At 28.3% G+C, this 14329-nt stretch overlaps 1 protein-coding gene across 1 annotated transcript; it reads right to left on the bottom strand.

Moving 5' to 3' along the window:
- Window positions 1-1176: 1176 nt before the first annotated feature.
- Window positions 1177-11866, bottom strand: LOC107454833 (uncharacterized). Its single transcript, XM_071177205.2, has 5 exons — window positions 11690-11866; window positions 9941-9989; window positions 7385-7418; window positions 4597-5013; window positions 1177-1919 (listed from the first exon to the last, which is right to left on the bottom strand). Exons 2-5 carry the CDS (start codon window positions 9965-9967, stop codon window positions 1807-1809), a joined length of 591 nt encoding a protein of 196 aa, XP_071033306.1. The 5' UTR covers window positions 9968-9989; window positions 11690-11866; the 3' UTR covers window positions 1177-1806.
- Between the last annotated feature and the right edge of the window lie 2463 nt (window positions 11867-14329).

Raw genomic sequence — 14329 nt, 5'->3', positions numbered from 1 at the left:
CACTCTAATGTAACATGGTGGTTAAAATAATTTTAAATCTATTTCGTTCAAAAAAAATAAAAAATGTTAAAGCATATAATTACTCTCATTTTAAATGTTTGAATTAGAAATCTTTGAATATATATTTTGAACAATATACATAATGAACTCTTGCGGAAGAGGCTGAAGTTGGAAACTAATTTTCTCATACATTCCTTTATCGAAATGAGATTTCTATGTATACTCATGTAGATCAACAGTGTTAACTTATTCCACACTTGATAAAGTTAACTTTTTTCACTTGAAAGTTTAATTTCTTTTGATAAATTATTTTTTCTGTACATGTTTTTTTTTTAGTTTTAATCTTTCTGAGCCATTTTTATTATTTCAATAGGAGAAAAAATATAAATTATTACAACCTTTTGGATATTAAAAGATTAGATGTAAGGAATAGATCTGAGTTAGGCCAAATGCTCAACCTTTAAAACAAGAATAGATTTATACCAAAGACAGAAAAAACATAGATAGTATACTTTTATTTATCACCCCTCCATGAAAAATACGACAATGAATAGATTTTGTAACTAAATTTTTTCCTTGGTGTTGCCATCTCCAATCTAATGTCCAACATCATTTGGAAACATCAACCGTATCTTTTTCTATTGCTGAATTCATTCAGAGGTATGAAGTTTGTCAGTAGACCAATTTTGTTGTTTCCTTTTGACTTGCAAAATTTTTAAATCAAAATAATCACGAATTCAGAAAAAAAATTACATTGGCAAAAGATATATTTTATGACCACGTTATAGATAGCAGCACGAAATAAAATGCTCGAAAATTGTGAAATAGTCGTAAAATAACCTACAAGAAAAATTAAAAGAGACAAAGGCAGGCAGAAAGAAAGCTTTTTTCATTTTAATTATGGATTGGCCATAATATACTAAGCATGCATTAAAATATTAAATGTTCATATAATATTATATATATATATTAATCAGAAAAAATTCTACTTAATACTTATATAACAAAAAATTGCTTCCAGGAAATTTTCTGGAAATATTTAAGACATCCATGCTTGTCTCAATATCTTAAACACTTCTATTTTGATTTGATAGAACTGATTCTTTTAAAAAACAATTAATATTTACCAAAAGAAAATATTAGGCAACTTAGCATTGTGGAATGAATTGCTTTTCATTTTCAGAACACAAAACATTAAAAATATTTTTATTAACAGTATAAAATTTACAAATATTTCCTTAATAACAATATTTAGTATTACAAAATTAAGAAAAATACTTAGCATATAGTCACAATAATATAAAAACACAAGTTATATTAAAATATAATCTCAACAAAAATATATAGCTTAGATTATTAACAGTGTAAAATTTACAAATAATTCCTTGATTACAATATTGAGTATTGCTAAATTAAGACAAATATTTAGCATATAGTCACATCAATATAATAAAACAAGTTATATTAAAATATAATCTGAATAAAAATATATAGCTTAGATTATTACCAATGTAAAATTTACAAATAATTTCTTGATTACAATATTTAGTAATACTAAATTAAGACAAATATTTAGCATATAGTCACAACAATGTAAAAAAAAAACAAGTTACATTAAAACATAATCTCATCAAAGATATAAAATATATAGCTGTTGTAAATATATTTAAATTCATATATAATTTATAACTGTATATTTGCAGGAAATATTTATATTATAGTAAAAAGAGTAAGTCAATAAAGGCAAACAGATAATGTAATAAACGTTCCACAATTAAATTGGTGTGTATAATAAGTCTACTGGCATCACCTGAGATCAAATCCAGGACACTTGTGTTTGTAGCTGTATGTTCTAAACACTGGTGCAAGAGTACATATCTGAGAATTGTAATATTTTTGCTGCTTCAATGGGGAAAACGCTGCAAAAATTGGACCAAAATGCTTAAAATTTAAAACAAATTATAGACAGAGCTCATTCTAGACAGAGAAAAGGGCAGGGTGCAAAAGTTTAAAAAAAGGGCATTATTGTTCTAAAAAGGCAATAATTTCCTTCTATAGGCACTACACGTTCAATTAAAAGACATTGTCAATTAGTAAAAGAATTTTTATTTTACTAAAAGTAGCAAAGCAATCATATAAATTACTAATTTGTATCAATAAATTAACATATATATCGAGTTAATGAGCTAATTAGCTTAGTAATTTATTTAAAATGCATGCATATATTAATAAAATAATAAATGTTTTTAAGTGTCTGTAGTTATGATTTAATAATTAAAATGATTAATAATAATTATGGTTTAATGATAGTGGAAGTAACTGCAAACTTTCAAAGACAAGTGCAACAAGGGGTTGTGATGGATATTTTTCCCTTCCCATATAAATCTATGTATTGACAGCAATGACAAACTAAATAAAAAGAGTTGAAAATAACAAAAGTTTAGGAACTCCATTGCAGAGTTTGGGGGGGGGGGAATAAAGAAGGACTTAGGGAAAAAAGGGCAAAAAGAGTATAGACTCTATTACATCAGGGCACTAATTTACTTCAGGGGCAACAGGGTGGATTCTTTTGACTAAAAGGGCAGCAGGGCGCTGTGCCCTGCTTACCCTGCCTAGAATGAGCTCTGTTATAGATAAATGTGACATTGAGTCACCAAATCTTAATTTTTCTGTTGGGATTGTGACCTAGAAATTAGGCCGACACCCCTGAACCCTCTACTGTGACGCCTCACTGTCTGCCGACCTTCACGCCTGTGACCTTCGGCAGCCTTTGATGTCAGCACATGGTTTAGTTACTGTATGGTCACCGTTAGTGTTTAATTATGCTTAAATTTAAGGGGTTAGTCAACTCACTTCAATTCTCTCCTTAAGCAATTTTAGTGTTGCTTTTTAGGGAGTTTAACTTTCACTTCCGGCTGTTTATATAAATACCGCCCATTTTTTTGAGCGGGCAGCATTCGATATTTGTTAGCATTCAAAATCTACGATCCTTTAACAGGGATTTTTCATTTCCACCCTCTCCTCTCTTCGAGAGACGGAGTTTTTTTTTTGTTTAATTACATGGAGGTCATTATTCCACCCCCCGTGGGTGCGTGAGCTGTCCGGCTCGGCTGTGCTGGAATTCCTTCGCCATGGATTAGTTGGTTTTCTTTCTTCCTTTGGTTTTTTAAAGTAAATCACAAGCGTAGTGAATCCGCATCTCGTGTGCCATGGTGTCTTTGACAAAAAAAAGGCATTCCAATTCATCAAATCAGCCTGGGATCGTGATTGAAAGATCTTGAGTTTCTCGAGTAAAGTGATGATGTGTTCCCTACCAAAGTGTGTGAATTTTCTTGAAAAACCGTGCTGTCTCCATACCATAAAAAAATCGATGTTGTGATTCCCTATGATGTGTTCTATCGAACCTTCTGCAGCAAATAAAAATAAAAGAATCTGTTTCAGTGGTAACCAGAACTCATTTATTCTGTTTCTTTTTTAACAACATTAGTTATTGTTTTTCAACATTTCAGACAGCTCAAAGTAAACCTGCAACAGGTATGTGGAACTCAATTACAATGACATATTGATCTTTTTGTGTGTTTTTCTTATTTCTAAGGGTTATTGCTTGAAATCTTTAAGTACTTTTTCACTTTTGGAGTAGTCACGCGCCATAATTAACTTGTCTTTTTATTTTTTTTCAACCTTGTAACAAAAGTAATTAATTAACTAAATTTATAATGTTTTTTCCAACTAATTTAACTGCAACATTTTGTACCTCACCAATGTGTATTTTTATGTTAGTTATTGAGGCACATCGCATAATTTAATAATATTTTATTTTCGGCCAACTTTTTTTTAAATTTTAACAACAGCAACTTCAAGTAACAATGACCCCACTGGTATTTAAGTTCAGATTAGTCCAATGAATCTTCTGAATAATTTAAATCTTCTGCTTCCTAAATGACAGTTACTTAGGTACAATGTTTCCCAAGGTAATTTAATTTTTTTATTTATCAGAAACTGTAAATAATCTCAACTATTGAAAATATTGGAAAACTCAAGTCAGATTTTGACATTCGTATTGTTAAGTGATACAATTATATTTACAGACTAAAATTATTGATAAATTTAAAAGTTATTTCAAAAATGAATATTATGAAATAGAGCATGACTTTTGACGGCTAAAATAATATCTTAACTCAATAACCAATTAAAATAATTAATAACCAATTATAAAATAATTAATAATTTAAATAACCAATTTAAGTGTTTTACTGCAAAATTTAATTTATTGAATTATGTCAAGAAAAATAGATTACTATATTTTAAATTGTGGGGAAAAAAATTGATGCTAGTAAATAGTTTAATTATGATACAAGAAAAAAAAAATATTTTAAGAACTTTAAAATAGGTTTTTCAGTTACTGTACCTTTTACTTTTTAATAAGATGCTGAGTAATAGTGAGATTTTCATTTAATTCAACATCTATCCCTTTTTTAAGTGAATCCAATTCATCATCATTTATGGAAGATGATGTAATATTGGGATCATCATTTCTACGACTAAAACCAAGCTTATCTGTAAGTTTTTTGCTTTCTCTTGCACTATTTGTTCTACCTGTTTTGAGACCAGGGTCTTTGCAGTTTTTTTCCAGCAACTCTGCTCTGTCATTTCCTCCAGGTTCCTCATCGACATCATCCTCCTTATTATTTTCACTCGATTCTTCTGAAGTATGTCCACTATCAGTTTCATCATTTTTCTTCAATTTTTTCAAAGCTGTGTGAGCACCAGCTACTAACGCACTGCCAGCTACGACAGCAGCTTGTGTACTTCCAGCCAATCCAGCAACTGCAGCACTTTGCATACTAGCAAAAACACTCCCAGATACAATAGTACCCCCAAGAAATGTACTCTGATAAGCAGCAGCCAAAGAACCTCCGACAACACCACCACCAGAAAAACCAATAAGAGGAAGAGCTGCGGCAGTCCCACCAAGAACAGCACCAGATATTGCAGTAGTTTTTAAAGCAAACCCTAAAGAAAAAAAATTATAAATTAACTGAAATGAATGTGGGGTTTAATGGCACTAAGTTTTAGTAAGATTTGCTATGCCAAACTAATAATTAAAAGTAGATAATTAAGTTTATTTAAGTAAGAGAAAAACTATATAACTGCTGTTACTAAGTCTGAGTAGGAAAAAGAGCTTCAGCAAATATCAGGATCATGGGCCTAGTGTTTATCTTATGAGGAAACTATAGCTAGGGACAAATCCTTCATGGCAAATTCTCTTTCATTGACATAATTTAGAATTTAAAGTTTAGAGAAAAGTGAGTTCAAGTAAATCTAAATTAAAATGATATTTAAATGTTTTGTTCAAGTAAACCATTTGTTCAGCATGTGGTTTCAAATACTGAAAAAATGGTTTAAAAACATCAAAATGCAAAAAAAAAAAAAAAATGACAGGATTACACAGTGGGCTCTATTATCACAAAGACCATTTAGCTTTGTGGTTTTACTCATGATATCATTTTGGGTAGAAGTAGAACTGCCTTAATCTAATAAAAGCAGCAAATAAAGTAAGTCTCACTATTATTATTTTTTAAAAAAAGAAAATTTATGGCATAAATAAAATCTACCACAATTTCAACAAGCTTGTGGTAGATAGTTAGAAGTTAGAAAGAGTTTTCAGTTTCATCTACCTTGGTTCAACTATCAATGACAGGAACAATACTAGAAATTAAAGGAAACAAATGTTTTTACTTATACCAAAACTTATTTAAGGACAAACTTTTTATGAAGAAAATCAAGTTGAAGATCTATAAAACAGTCATTAGATCTACATATGGCAGTAAAACTTGGACTCTTAATAAATAAAGAAGAATCAAATCAACTAATAAATGGAAAACTTTGAGAAGAAATTTTTGACCAATTCAAGTAAATAATATATAGTGGCGGTACCATTTAACTCAGGCAAAAAACATAATTTGAATTAGTAAATTCAGATGTCTGAATTTGCTGGGATACATTGAAAGATTAAGTGGTAATAGAAATTGGCAAAAACTTTTGAACTGGAAACTTTTGAACTAGCGATCAATAGGAACACCGAAAAAAAAAAATGGTTTAAAGATGCTATTAAAGATCTAACCACTTTAAATATGAAAAGCTAAAAGTCGAAAACCAAAATGATTTATTTTGGCCAGTCAAAGCTCAAAGCGGTCTGTAGAGTAAATGTAGAAAAGTAAGTAATGTTTTTGACAGGAAAATTATTTACAGAATGAGTTCACTCATACTTTGCTAAACGTTTCTGTAAGTTACACTTAGATTGGATATATATAGGATTGGATATAAGAATACAAAAATTACAATTGAAAATGTGCTTGAAAAGAAATTACAAATAAAAAACTTATGTTTCTGATTTGAAAATTAAACTTTTCATGGTTATAACTTAGTTACAACTAAAATGCTTTTTTTTAAAAAAGTAATAAAATTTTATCGCTTAAAATGAAAAAAAAAACGAAGATAAAAAAACAATGAAGAGTTTTTCTTTATTTTGTATTATTCGTTATTTCTTTAGATTAATATATTGAGCTCAAAGCGAAAATTAAAGATAAAAATAAAATCAAAATAGCATCGATTTCAAAGTAACAGTAGACAACTAAAATTAATTGAAAAGAAAGATTAAATCCCAACAGACAAAAAAAAAAGAAAAAAAAAAAAAATCTAAAAAAAAACTTGACAAAATAATACAGAACGATTGCTAAGTAACAGAAGTCCTATTGGAACTAATTTACAAGAATTTTTTATTTATAACAATGGCTTATTTTAAAAACCAATGCAAAAAAAAATCCTTTTCAAACACCTCTCTTGATGGGGCTAATTAAAATTTTTAAACAGTTTATTGGATCAGGGATTAAAATTGCTCGCTATAGTTTACGTCTAAATTTCAGAATCCTAGCACAAACGGTTCTGGAGTTATGAGAGATCTAGCAACATGTTCCCACACCGTGGGCTGACCGAATTACTGAGTAAACACAAAAATTTAATAACAAAAATAAAATAGATTTTCCAAATGGCATGCAAATAATTTAATTAAGTTGGGAAAAAAGAAATTGCAAAAGGATTACAAAAAATTATAGTAACTTATGAGGAAAAAAAAATACCATGCTAATTAATGAAGCCATTAATAAGATATAAAGTAAGTTGTATTTAAAACAATGAGTTTAAACATAGTTTGTTTTTTCCTTGTTAACAAACCATTAACTGACTCCCACGGATTTTAAATAGTTGAAAATAAAAAATTACCCATGAATATTGGCAAAGAGCAGAATTAATTGTGATCCAAATATAAAAGTACACAGTACATTTTTAATTTTTTACATAGAGGGATACCCAAATTAATACTTACATCCAACATCCTTCAAGGTACTACTTTCAGCATCCTGAAACAAATAGAATAATTAGCAAAAATTAATAAATAATTAGTCATACTGATAACAATTTAATTCACATCATAATTTCAGGGCTCCCAAAGGGGGAAAGAGGCCTATTTGTAGTTAAAAAAAGTAATTAGAAAGACCATTTAGGTTTTCAAAATTTTTTAGGATGACCATTAAAATTTTTAAAAATTTAAGAAAATCATTAATATTTAATAAGTCTTCCTTAATAAAATAATAAAAAATAGTTTGAACAGAATTATACCAACAAGAGAAAATTTTTACAATAAGTATCATAAAACAGAAATTTCAAAAAATAAACAGTAAAGTCCGAAATTTTAAAAAATTAAAAGATTCACTGAAGAAAAATTAAATAAAAACAAACCATGTGTAAGTTCTCAAATCTTATTTAATATTTTGCACATTTAAGACTTACAACAGAAATTGAGCAAATAAGAAGTATTAAAAAAAGTTAATTATGTGTAACAGAAAATAGTCAACTTAGAATAAGCGAGAATCAACTTTAGAGAAACTTTTATCGTTTTGTTATAAAGTAAAAAAAAATTTATTAAAGAAACTCTTTTTTATTCTTCCTCTCTTCTACTTTCTTCATCACACCTGGATAATTTCAGTCCCCAGAAAGTAACCATCATTAATAATTTTATCTGGTCTTATCTTATCAATAATCATATTATAATTTTTCAGTATTAACAGATAATGATGTGTCCTAAATTAAGTAGATAATTAACATCTAAATTAAATCATATTACATACATAAATAACTGAATAATCTCTTAAGTTTTAATTGATTATTGAAACCCAAACTGGATCAAACAATCAAATCACAATCCTCCATAAACACTAAAAATTTTAAAAATGTTTTCCTAGTTGAAGATAAGATTTAATATTGGTAATTTCAATAACTTTAGAAAAAAAAAAATACATTGCCTAAACAATTATCAAAGATAAATTTCTAAAAGTCCCTTACTTCATCACATTGATAAATTTATGATGATTGATACATTAGTTTTAAATGGTTTTAGATAAAATGAAAACAGGATTGGTAATCAAATTTTTTAAAATGATACATCTTAATCATAAAAGATTTGTCACTACATTTGCTAATAATTTGTATTAGTAGATAAATGAGATATTTTAATTGATAATGCAAAAATATTTAAGTGCTGAAAATTCTGAAAACCACAAATTTGGTCAGATAAATAAAAAGCCTTAATATTCTTAGAGTAAATGGACAGCCCCTTAGGTGCAAATTTTGCGCTTTTAAAATTAAAGCTTAAAGACATGATACAGCAGGTTGTAAAAAAAATAAGATAAAACTTAAAAAACAGTTTTTACAAATTTTATGACATAAAAACAACTTTTCCGTGGAATCATTACGGTAAATAAAATATAAACTAAATTGATATATATTTTTATAAACATATGCTTAGTAATTTTATTTCAAACTGTATGATACTGGCAAATATTAAATCTTGTTGCTAAATAAAAAATTAGTATTTGGACAAATAAGGCATAAGAAAGATTGAAAGTCTTTTGTATCATTATAAAATATAATATATCATAATGAAGAAATAAAATCATTTCATTAAAATAGATTGAAAAAAAAGTTAGGATTGAATTTTATTGTACTTTAATACAGCCTATTTAAGAATTTCTAATCGAAAATTCATTACCACATACAACTTAAAAAACATTTAGTTACAAAAAAACAGAAGTAATTAAAAATTAACGTTTTTATGTGCATTATGCGAGTGCATATCCAGGAACTAAGAAGTGGTTAGGATGGAGTGTCAAATGACAAAAAGTGGTGGTGACGAATTAAGGTAATTTAGGTGGCCACTTTGTTTTATTTATTTGCCATGTGGCATGTGACAACCGCTAATCTTGCATGTAATTCTATTTTTACATTTAGTTTCTTGCCCAATTGTTACCAAAATTCGGCAACTATTTTGACTCGGGAAAAAAATACATTTAATGTATTTTTTTCCCGAGCATTTTTTCAGCAACAAGGTTTTAAATTATTTTAGAAATGCTTTAAAAACAGGTATTAAATTTTTATCATATGAGTTCTCTCCACTGCTGTATTTGTGATTTTTTTTTTTTAGAATATTGTTGTGTTGAAGTACCAATATAGAAATCTTTATATCAAGTTAATTGGGAATCTGTTCAAAAATCTTTGTACCAACCATTTTTTTTATTTTTTATTATTGTACAAAATAAAGAAAAACTAATTAGTTGAGAAAGAAAATATAACTTCTCAGAACTCTTCAAAGCAGGTTAAATTGTAATATTTTTTTAATCCATGTAATTTAATTTGAAAGTTCTGCTGGCAAGAAATTTTTTTATTATTTGCTTAAGTAGCTTGATAATTAAGAATCATTCATAACTGTTTGTATCAACATATTTTAGCAGAAATTATAAAATCCATTTTGAGAATAAAATATTCTGTTAGAAACTATAAATGGTGACATAATTTCTGTTTAAATAAATGTTCACAAAAAACTTACATTTTTATCTTTTTTATCATCAGACATCTTTATTAGACTCAATTTTCCCCTAAAAATATAATCAAAATTAGGTAAGTTTGTGTGTAATATATATTCACATGAAGTAATATTCTAAACTAATCTGACCACAGTTTAGTTTCAGTTCAACATTTTATCAGCATACATATGAGTCGATAATGTCTCCAAATAAATAATCTCTACTGGTGTAAATTTCTGAAATGGAATACATTTCTGAATCTTTTAAATATTTAATGTATTCTTTCTTACTTACGGAAATTACACATAAAATTATTCCAGCAAACTTGATTTTGCATTATAATTTACATGTAAGCGTCGTTCTTAAATGTAGGAGAAAATGTTGTAATTTTGATCAATTTAAACTTTATATTATTTTTCACAACAATTTAAAAGACAATACATTTTACAATTATCTGTAAATAATTTTTTGAAAAATAAAGCCTGTCAAGAACTTTTTTTTACAAAAAGTGGTCCAAAGCACAACATGGTACTGTATCTTCTTGGATTGCATTTATTTTTATTTCTCTGCTTCTGAGCTTGTTTATTATTTGAATGCAGGCATTAAAGTAATTAAAACTTCCTTGGCTTATTTTATTTTAGCTTGCATAAGCTAAAATAAGTCCAATTAAAAAATTATAAGTGTAATATTAAATAATATTTTGTTGAAATATATCCTAAAAATCCTTATTAAAAGTAAAAAATTACACATGCTATGAGTGCAAGCTTGGTAGTATGCAAAATAAAACAAAAAATAATAGAATCAGGAGATTAATTATATTAATATACATGTGCAGACTAATTTTAAAAAGATCAAACATAACGTTATAAAACATTTAGTTTGAACACTTAAGTATAATTAAGACAAATTTTATCCCAAAAGAATAATAAAATATACTATTTTTAAATTATATATATATATATATATATATATATATATATATATATATATATATATATATATATATATATATATATATATATATATATATATATATATATATATATATATATATATATATATATATGGATTTATCTCTGAAACACATATCTAAACATGTCATCATAAATCTATGTTTATGTTCTCTGAACTGAATTCTGCTTAAATCAAGAACTAATTATAATTTAAGTTATATTGGCTAACAACAAATTGTGATATTAATGGCGGCTTTATTATCTTCAAAAAGTTGAGGTAAAATATGGTTTATGATTAATGGTCATGCATGAAGAGAAGTTCATGTCTTTGAACATTTCTTTTTTTAATTTAGTCAATTAAAATTACAATGGAAAATATGATGTAAAAAGAAAGACATAAAGCAATGCATTTTTTAAGAAGCATACTCAGCTATAGTCTAAGAAAAATAAATAATGTATACCACGAAATTATTATTATTTTTTTTAACTACAACACAGCATGTAATTTTACAACAGGTGAATAAAAATTGGAAATATCTTTATCTTCAAAAGTAAAATGAAATAACTAAACATATTTAATATTCATTATTTTCTGAAAACAAAAATTAACGCAGGAAATAGCTGTCAAACCAATGAAATATGTATGTGAAATAAATAAAGCAAATGCATGACAAACAAACAATTTACATAATACTTCATTTAATTTTTTTAAAAAATGCGAAAAATCATTGTTACAGATTGATGCCAAAGTAAATACGTTTTGAAAAAAGAATAAACGTTTGGATCATAGAATATGTTAAAAAATTACAAGAATATTACTTGTAGTTTAATAGTATTCTTGTTGTAATGGTTTTTGTTTTCGGCAGGCAACGCCAACAAATAACAAAACAGAAAATATCTCCAACTGGGAAGAGGAGGAGAGGGAAGAACCGGTCTTCTAGATGTTGTCCCAGATGACGTTTTCGACCGTTTCGCGATTTTAATGTTGTTTCCTGTTTCAATTGATTTGCTCTTCTTTTTTTATTTTTGAAAGTGCTGTTTCCAAATAAAAAAAAAAGTTATTCATACTTTTTGTCTTTAACTCTTCATATACTAATTTTTTATTCTTATGCTGTACTTTTGCATTTTATTGTACTATAATGTCACGTTTTATATTCAAAATATATACGTCTCTACTCATAGAATATCTGTAATAGTTTTGTAACTATGCAATTGATAATGTTTTTCTTTCAAAAATGGGACGTGAGACAAATTACAGTATGAAACACTTGGTTTGCGCTAAAATAGCGTTGTGAAAGTGTGAAAGCGCCGATTTCGAATCAAGTGACGCAGATCACTGATTTGAATCCTGTGATTTTGATTTGTGTATCAAGTCAAGGGATTCAAATCAGTCAAACAATTCAGATCAGTGGTGCGAATCAAGTGATTCAAATCATGTGATTCGGAATATTATTAAGAAAAAAGTAATTCGGATCACTATCCGAAGCCATTGATTTCAGATCAGTGATTAAAATCATGCAATTCGGATTAGTATTCGAATCAAGAGATTCAAATCATGAGATTCGAATCCCTCATTCTTAATGAGTGAATTAGATCACTATTCAAGTCAAGTGATTTCAGATCAGTGATACAAATGATGCGATTTGGATCACAATTTGAATGAAGTGATTCGGATCACTATTCGAATGAAGCGAGTTCAGATAATTGATACTAATTATGTGATTCCGATCACTGATTCGAATCAAGTGACTCAACCCAGCGATTTGGATTCGATTATATTCGAATCAAGTAAATTAGATTACTGATTCGAATGATGTGATTCTGATCAATGATTCGAAATAAGTTATTCAAATCCTGTGATTCGGATCACTGATTCGAACCATGCGATTCAGATCACTATTCGAATCAAGTGATCCAAATCAGTGTTTCTAATCACGTTATTCAGATTTCTGATTCAAACCATACGATTAGGGTCGATGATTCGAATCCCTGATTCTTATCAAGTTATTCGGATCATTGATTCGAATAAGGCGATTTGGATCACTACTTGAATCAAGTGATTAAGATCAGTCATTCGAATGAAGTGATTCGGATCACTATTCGAATGAAGCGAGTTCAGATAATTGATACAAATTATGTGATTCCGATCATTGATTCGAATCACGTGACTCAAACCAGCGATTCGGATTCGATTATATTCGAATCAAGTAAATTAGATTACTGATTCGAATGATGTGATTCTGATCAATGATTCGAAATAAGTTATTCAAATCCTGTGATTCGGATCACTGATTCGAACCATGCGATTCAGATCACTATTCGAATCAAGTGATCCAAATCAGTGTTTCTAATCATGTTATTCAGATTTCTGATTCAAACCATACGATTAGGGTCGATGATTCGAATCCCTGATTCATATCAAGTTATTCGGATCATTGATTCGAATAAGGCGATTTGGATCACTACTTGAATCAAGTGATTAAGATCAGTCATTCGAATGAAGTGATTCGGATCACTATTCGAATGAAGCGAGTTCAGATAATTGATACAAATTATGTGATTCCGATAACTGATTCGAATCAAGTGACTCAAACCAGCGATTTGGATTCGATTATATTCGAATCAAGTAAATTAGATTACTGATTCGAATCATGTGATTCTGATCAATGATTCGAAATAAGTTATTCAAATCCTGTGATTCGGATCACTGATTCGAACCATGCGATTCAGATCACTATTCGAATCAAGTGATCCAAATCAGTGTTTCTAATCATGTTATTCAGATTTCTGATTCAAACCATACGATTAGGGTCGATGATTCGAATCCCTGATTCTTATCAAGTTATTCGGATCATTGATTCGAATAAGGCGATTTGGATCACTACTTGAATCAAGTGATTAAGATCAGTCATTCGAATGAAGTGATTCGGATCACTATTCGAATGAAGCGAGTTCAGATAATTGATACAAATTATGTGATTCCGATCACTGATTCGAATCACGTGACTCAAACCAGCGATTTGGATTCGATTATATTCGAATCAAGTAAATTAGATTACTGATTCGAATGATGTGATTCTGATCAATGATTCGAAATAAGTTATTCAAATCCTGTGATTCGGATCACTGATTCGAACCATGCGATTCAGATCACTATTCGAATCAAGTGATCCAAATCAGTGTTTCTAATCATGTTATTCAGATTTCTGATTCAAACCATACGATTAGGGTCGATGATTCGAATCCCTGATTCATATCAAGTTATTCGGATCATTGATTCGAATAAGGCGATTTGGATCACTACTTGAATCAAGTGATTAAGATCAGTCATTCGAATGAAGTGATTCGGATCACTATTCGAATGAAGCGAGTTCAGATAATTGATACAAATTATGTGATTCCGATAACTGATTCGAATCAAGTGACTCAAACCAGCGATTTGGATTCGATTATATTCGA

Source organism: Parasteatoda tepidariorum, chromosome 2 (genome assembly GCF_982258835.1).
Source record: "Parasteatoda tepidariorum strain Cologne lab strain chromosome 2, Ptep-v5.0, whole genome shotgun sequence".
Lineage (NCBI taxonomy): Eukaryota > Metazoa > Arthropoda > Arachnida > Araneae > Theridiidae > Parasteatoda > Parasteatoda tepidariorum.
Note: the sequence above shows the minus strand (reverse complement) of the source record. Positions and strands in the feature narration are given on the sequence as shown.

What these genes read in the sequence shown, in the direction of transcription:
- LOC107454833 (XM_071177205.2), bottom strand. Translation starts at nt 9,967, where the DNA reads ATGTCTGATGATAAAAAAGATAAAAAT. An exon ending in ATGATAAAAAAGATAAAAAT is followed by an intron (nt 7,419 to 9,940) that starts GTAAGTTTTTTG and finishes TATTTGTTTCAG; the next exon opens with GATGCTGAAAGTAGTACCTT. An exon ending in TACCTTGAAGGATGTTGGAT is followed by an intron (nt 5,014 to 7,384) that starts GTAAGTATTAAT and finishes TTTTTTCTTTAG; the next exon opens with GGTTTGCTTTAAAAACTACT.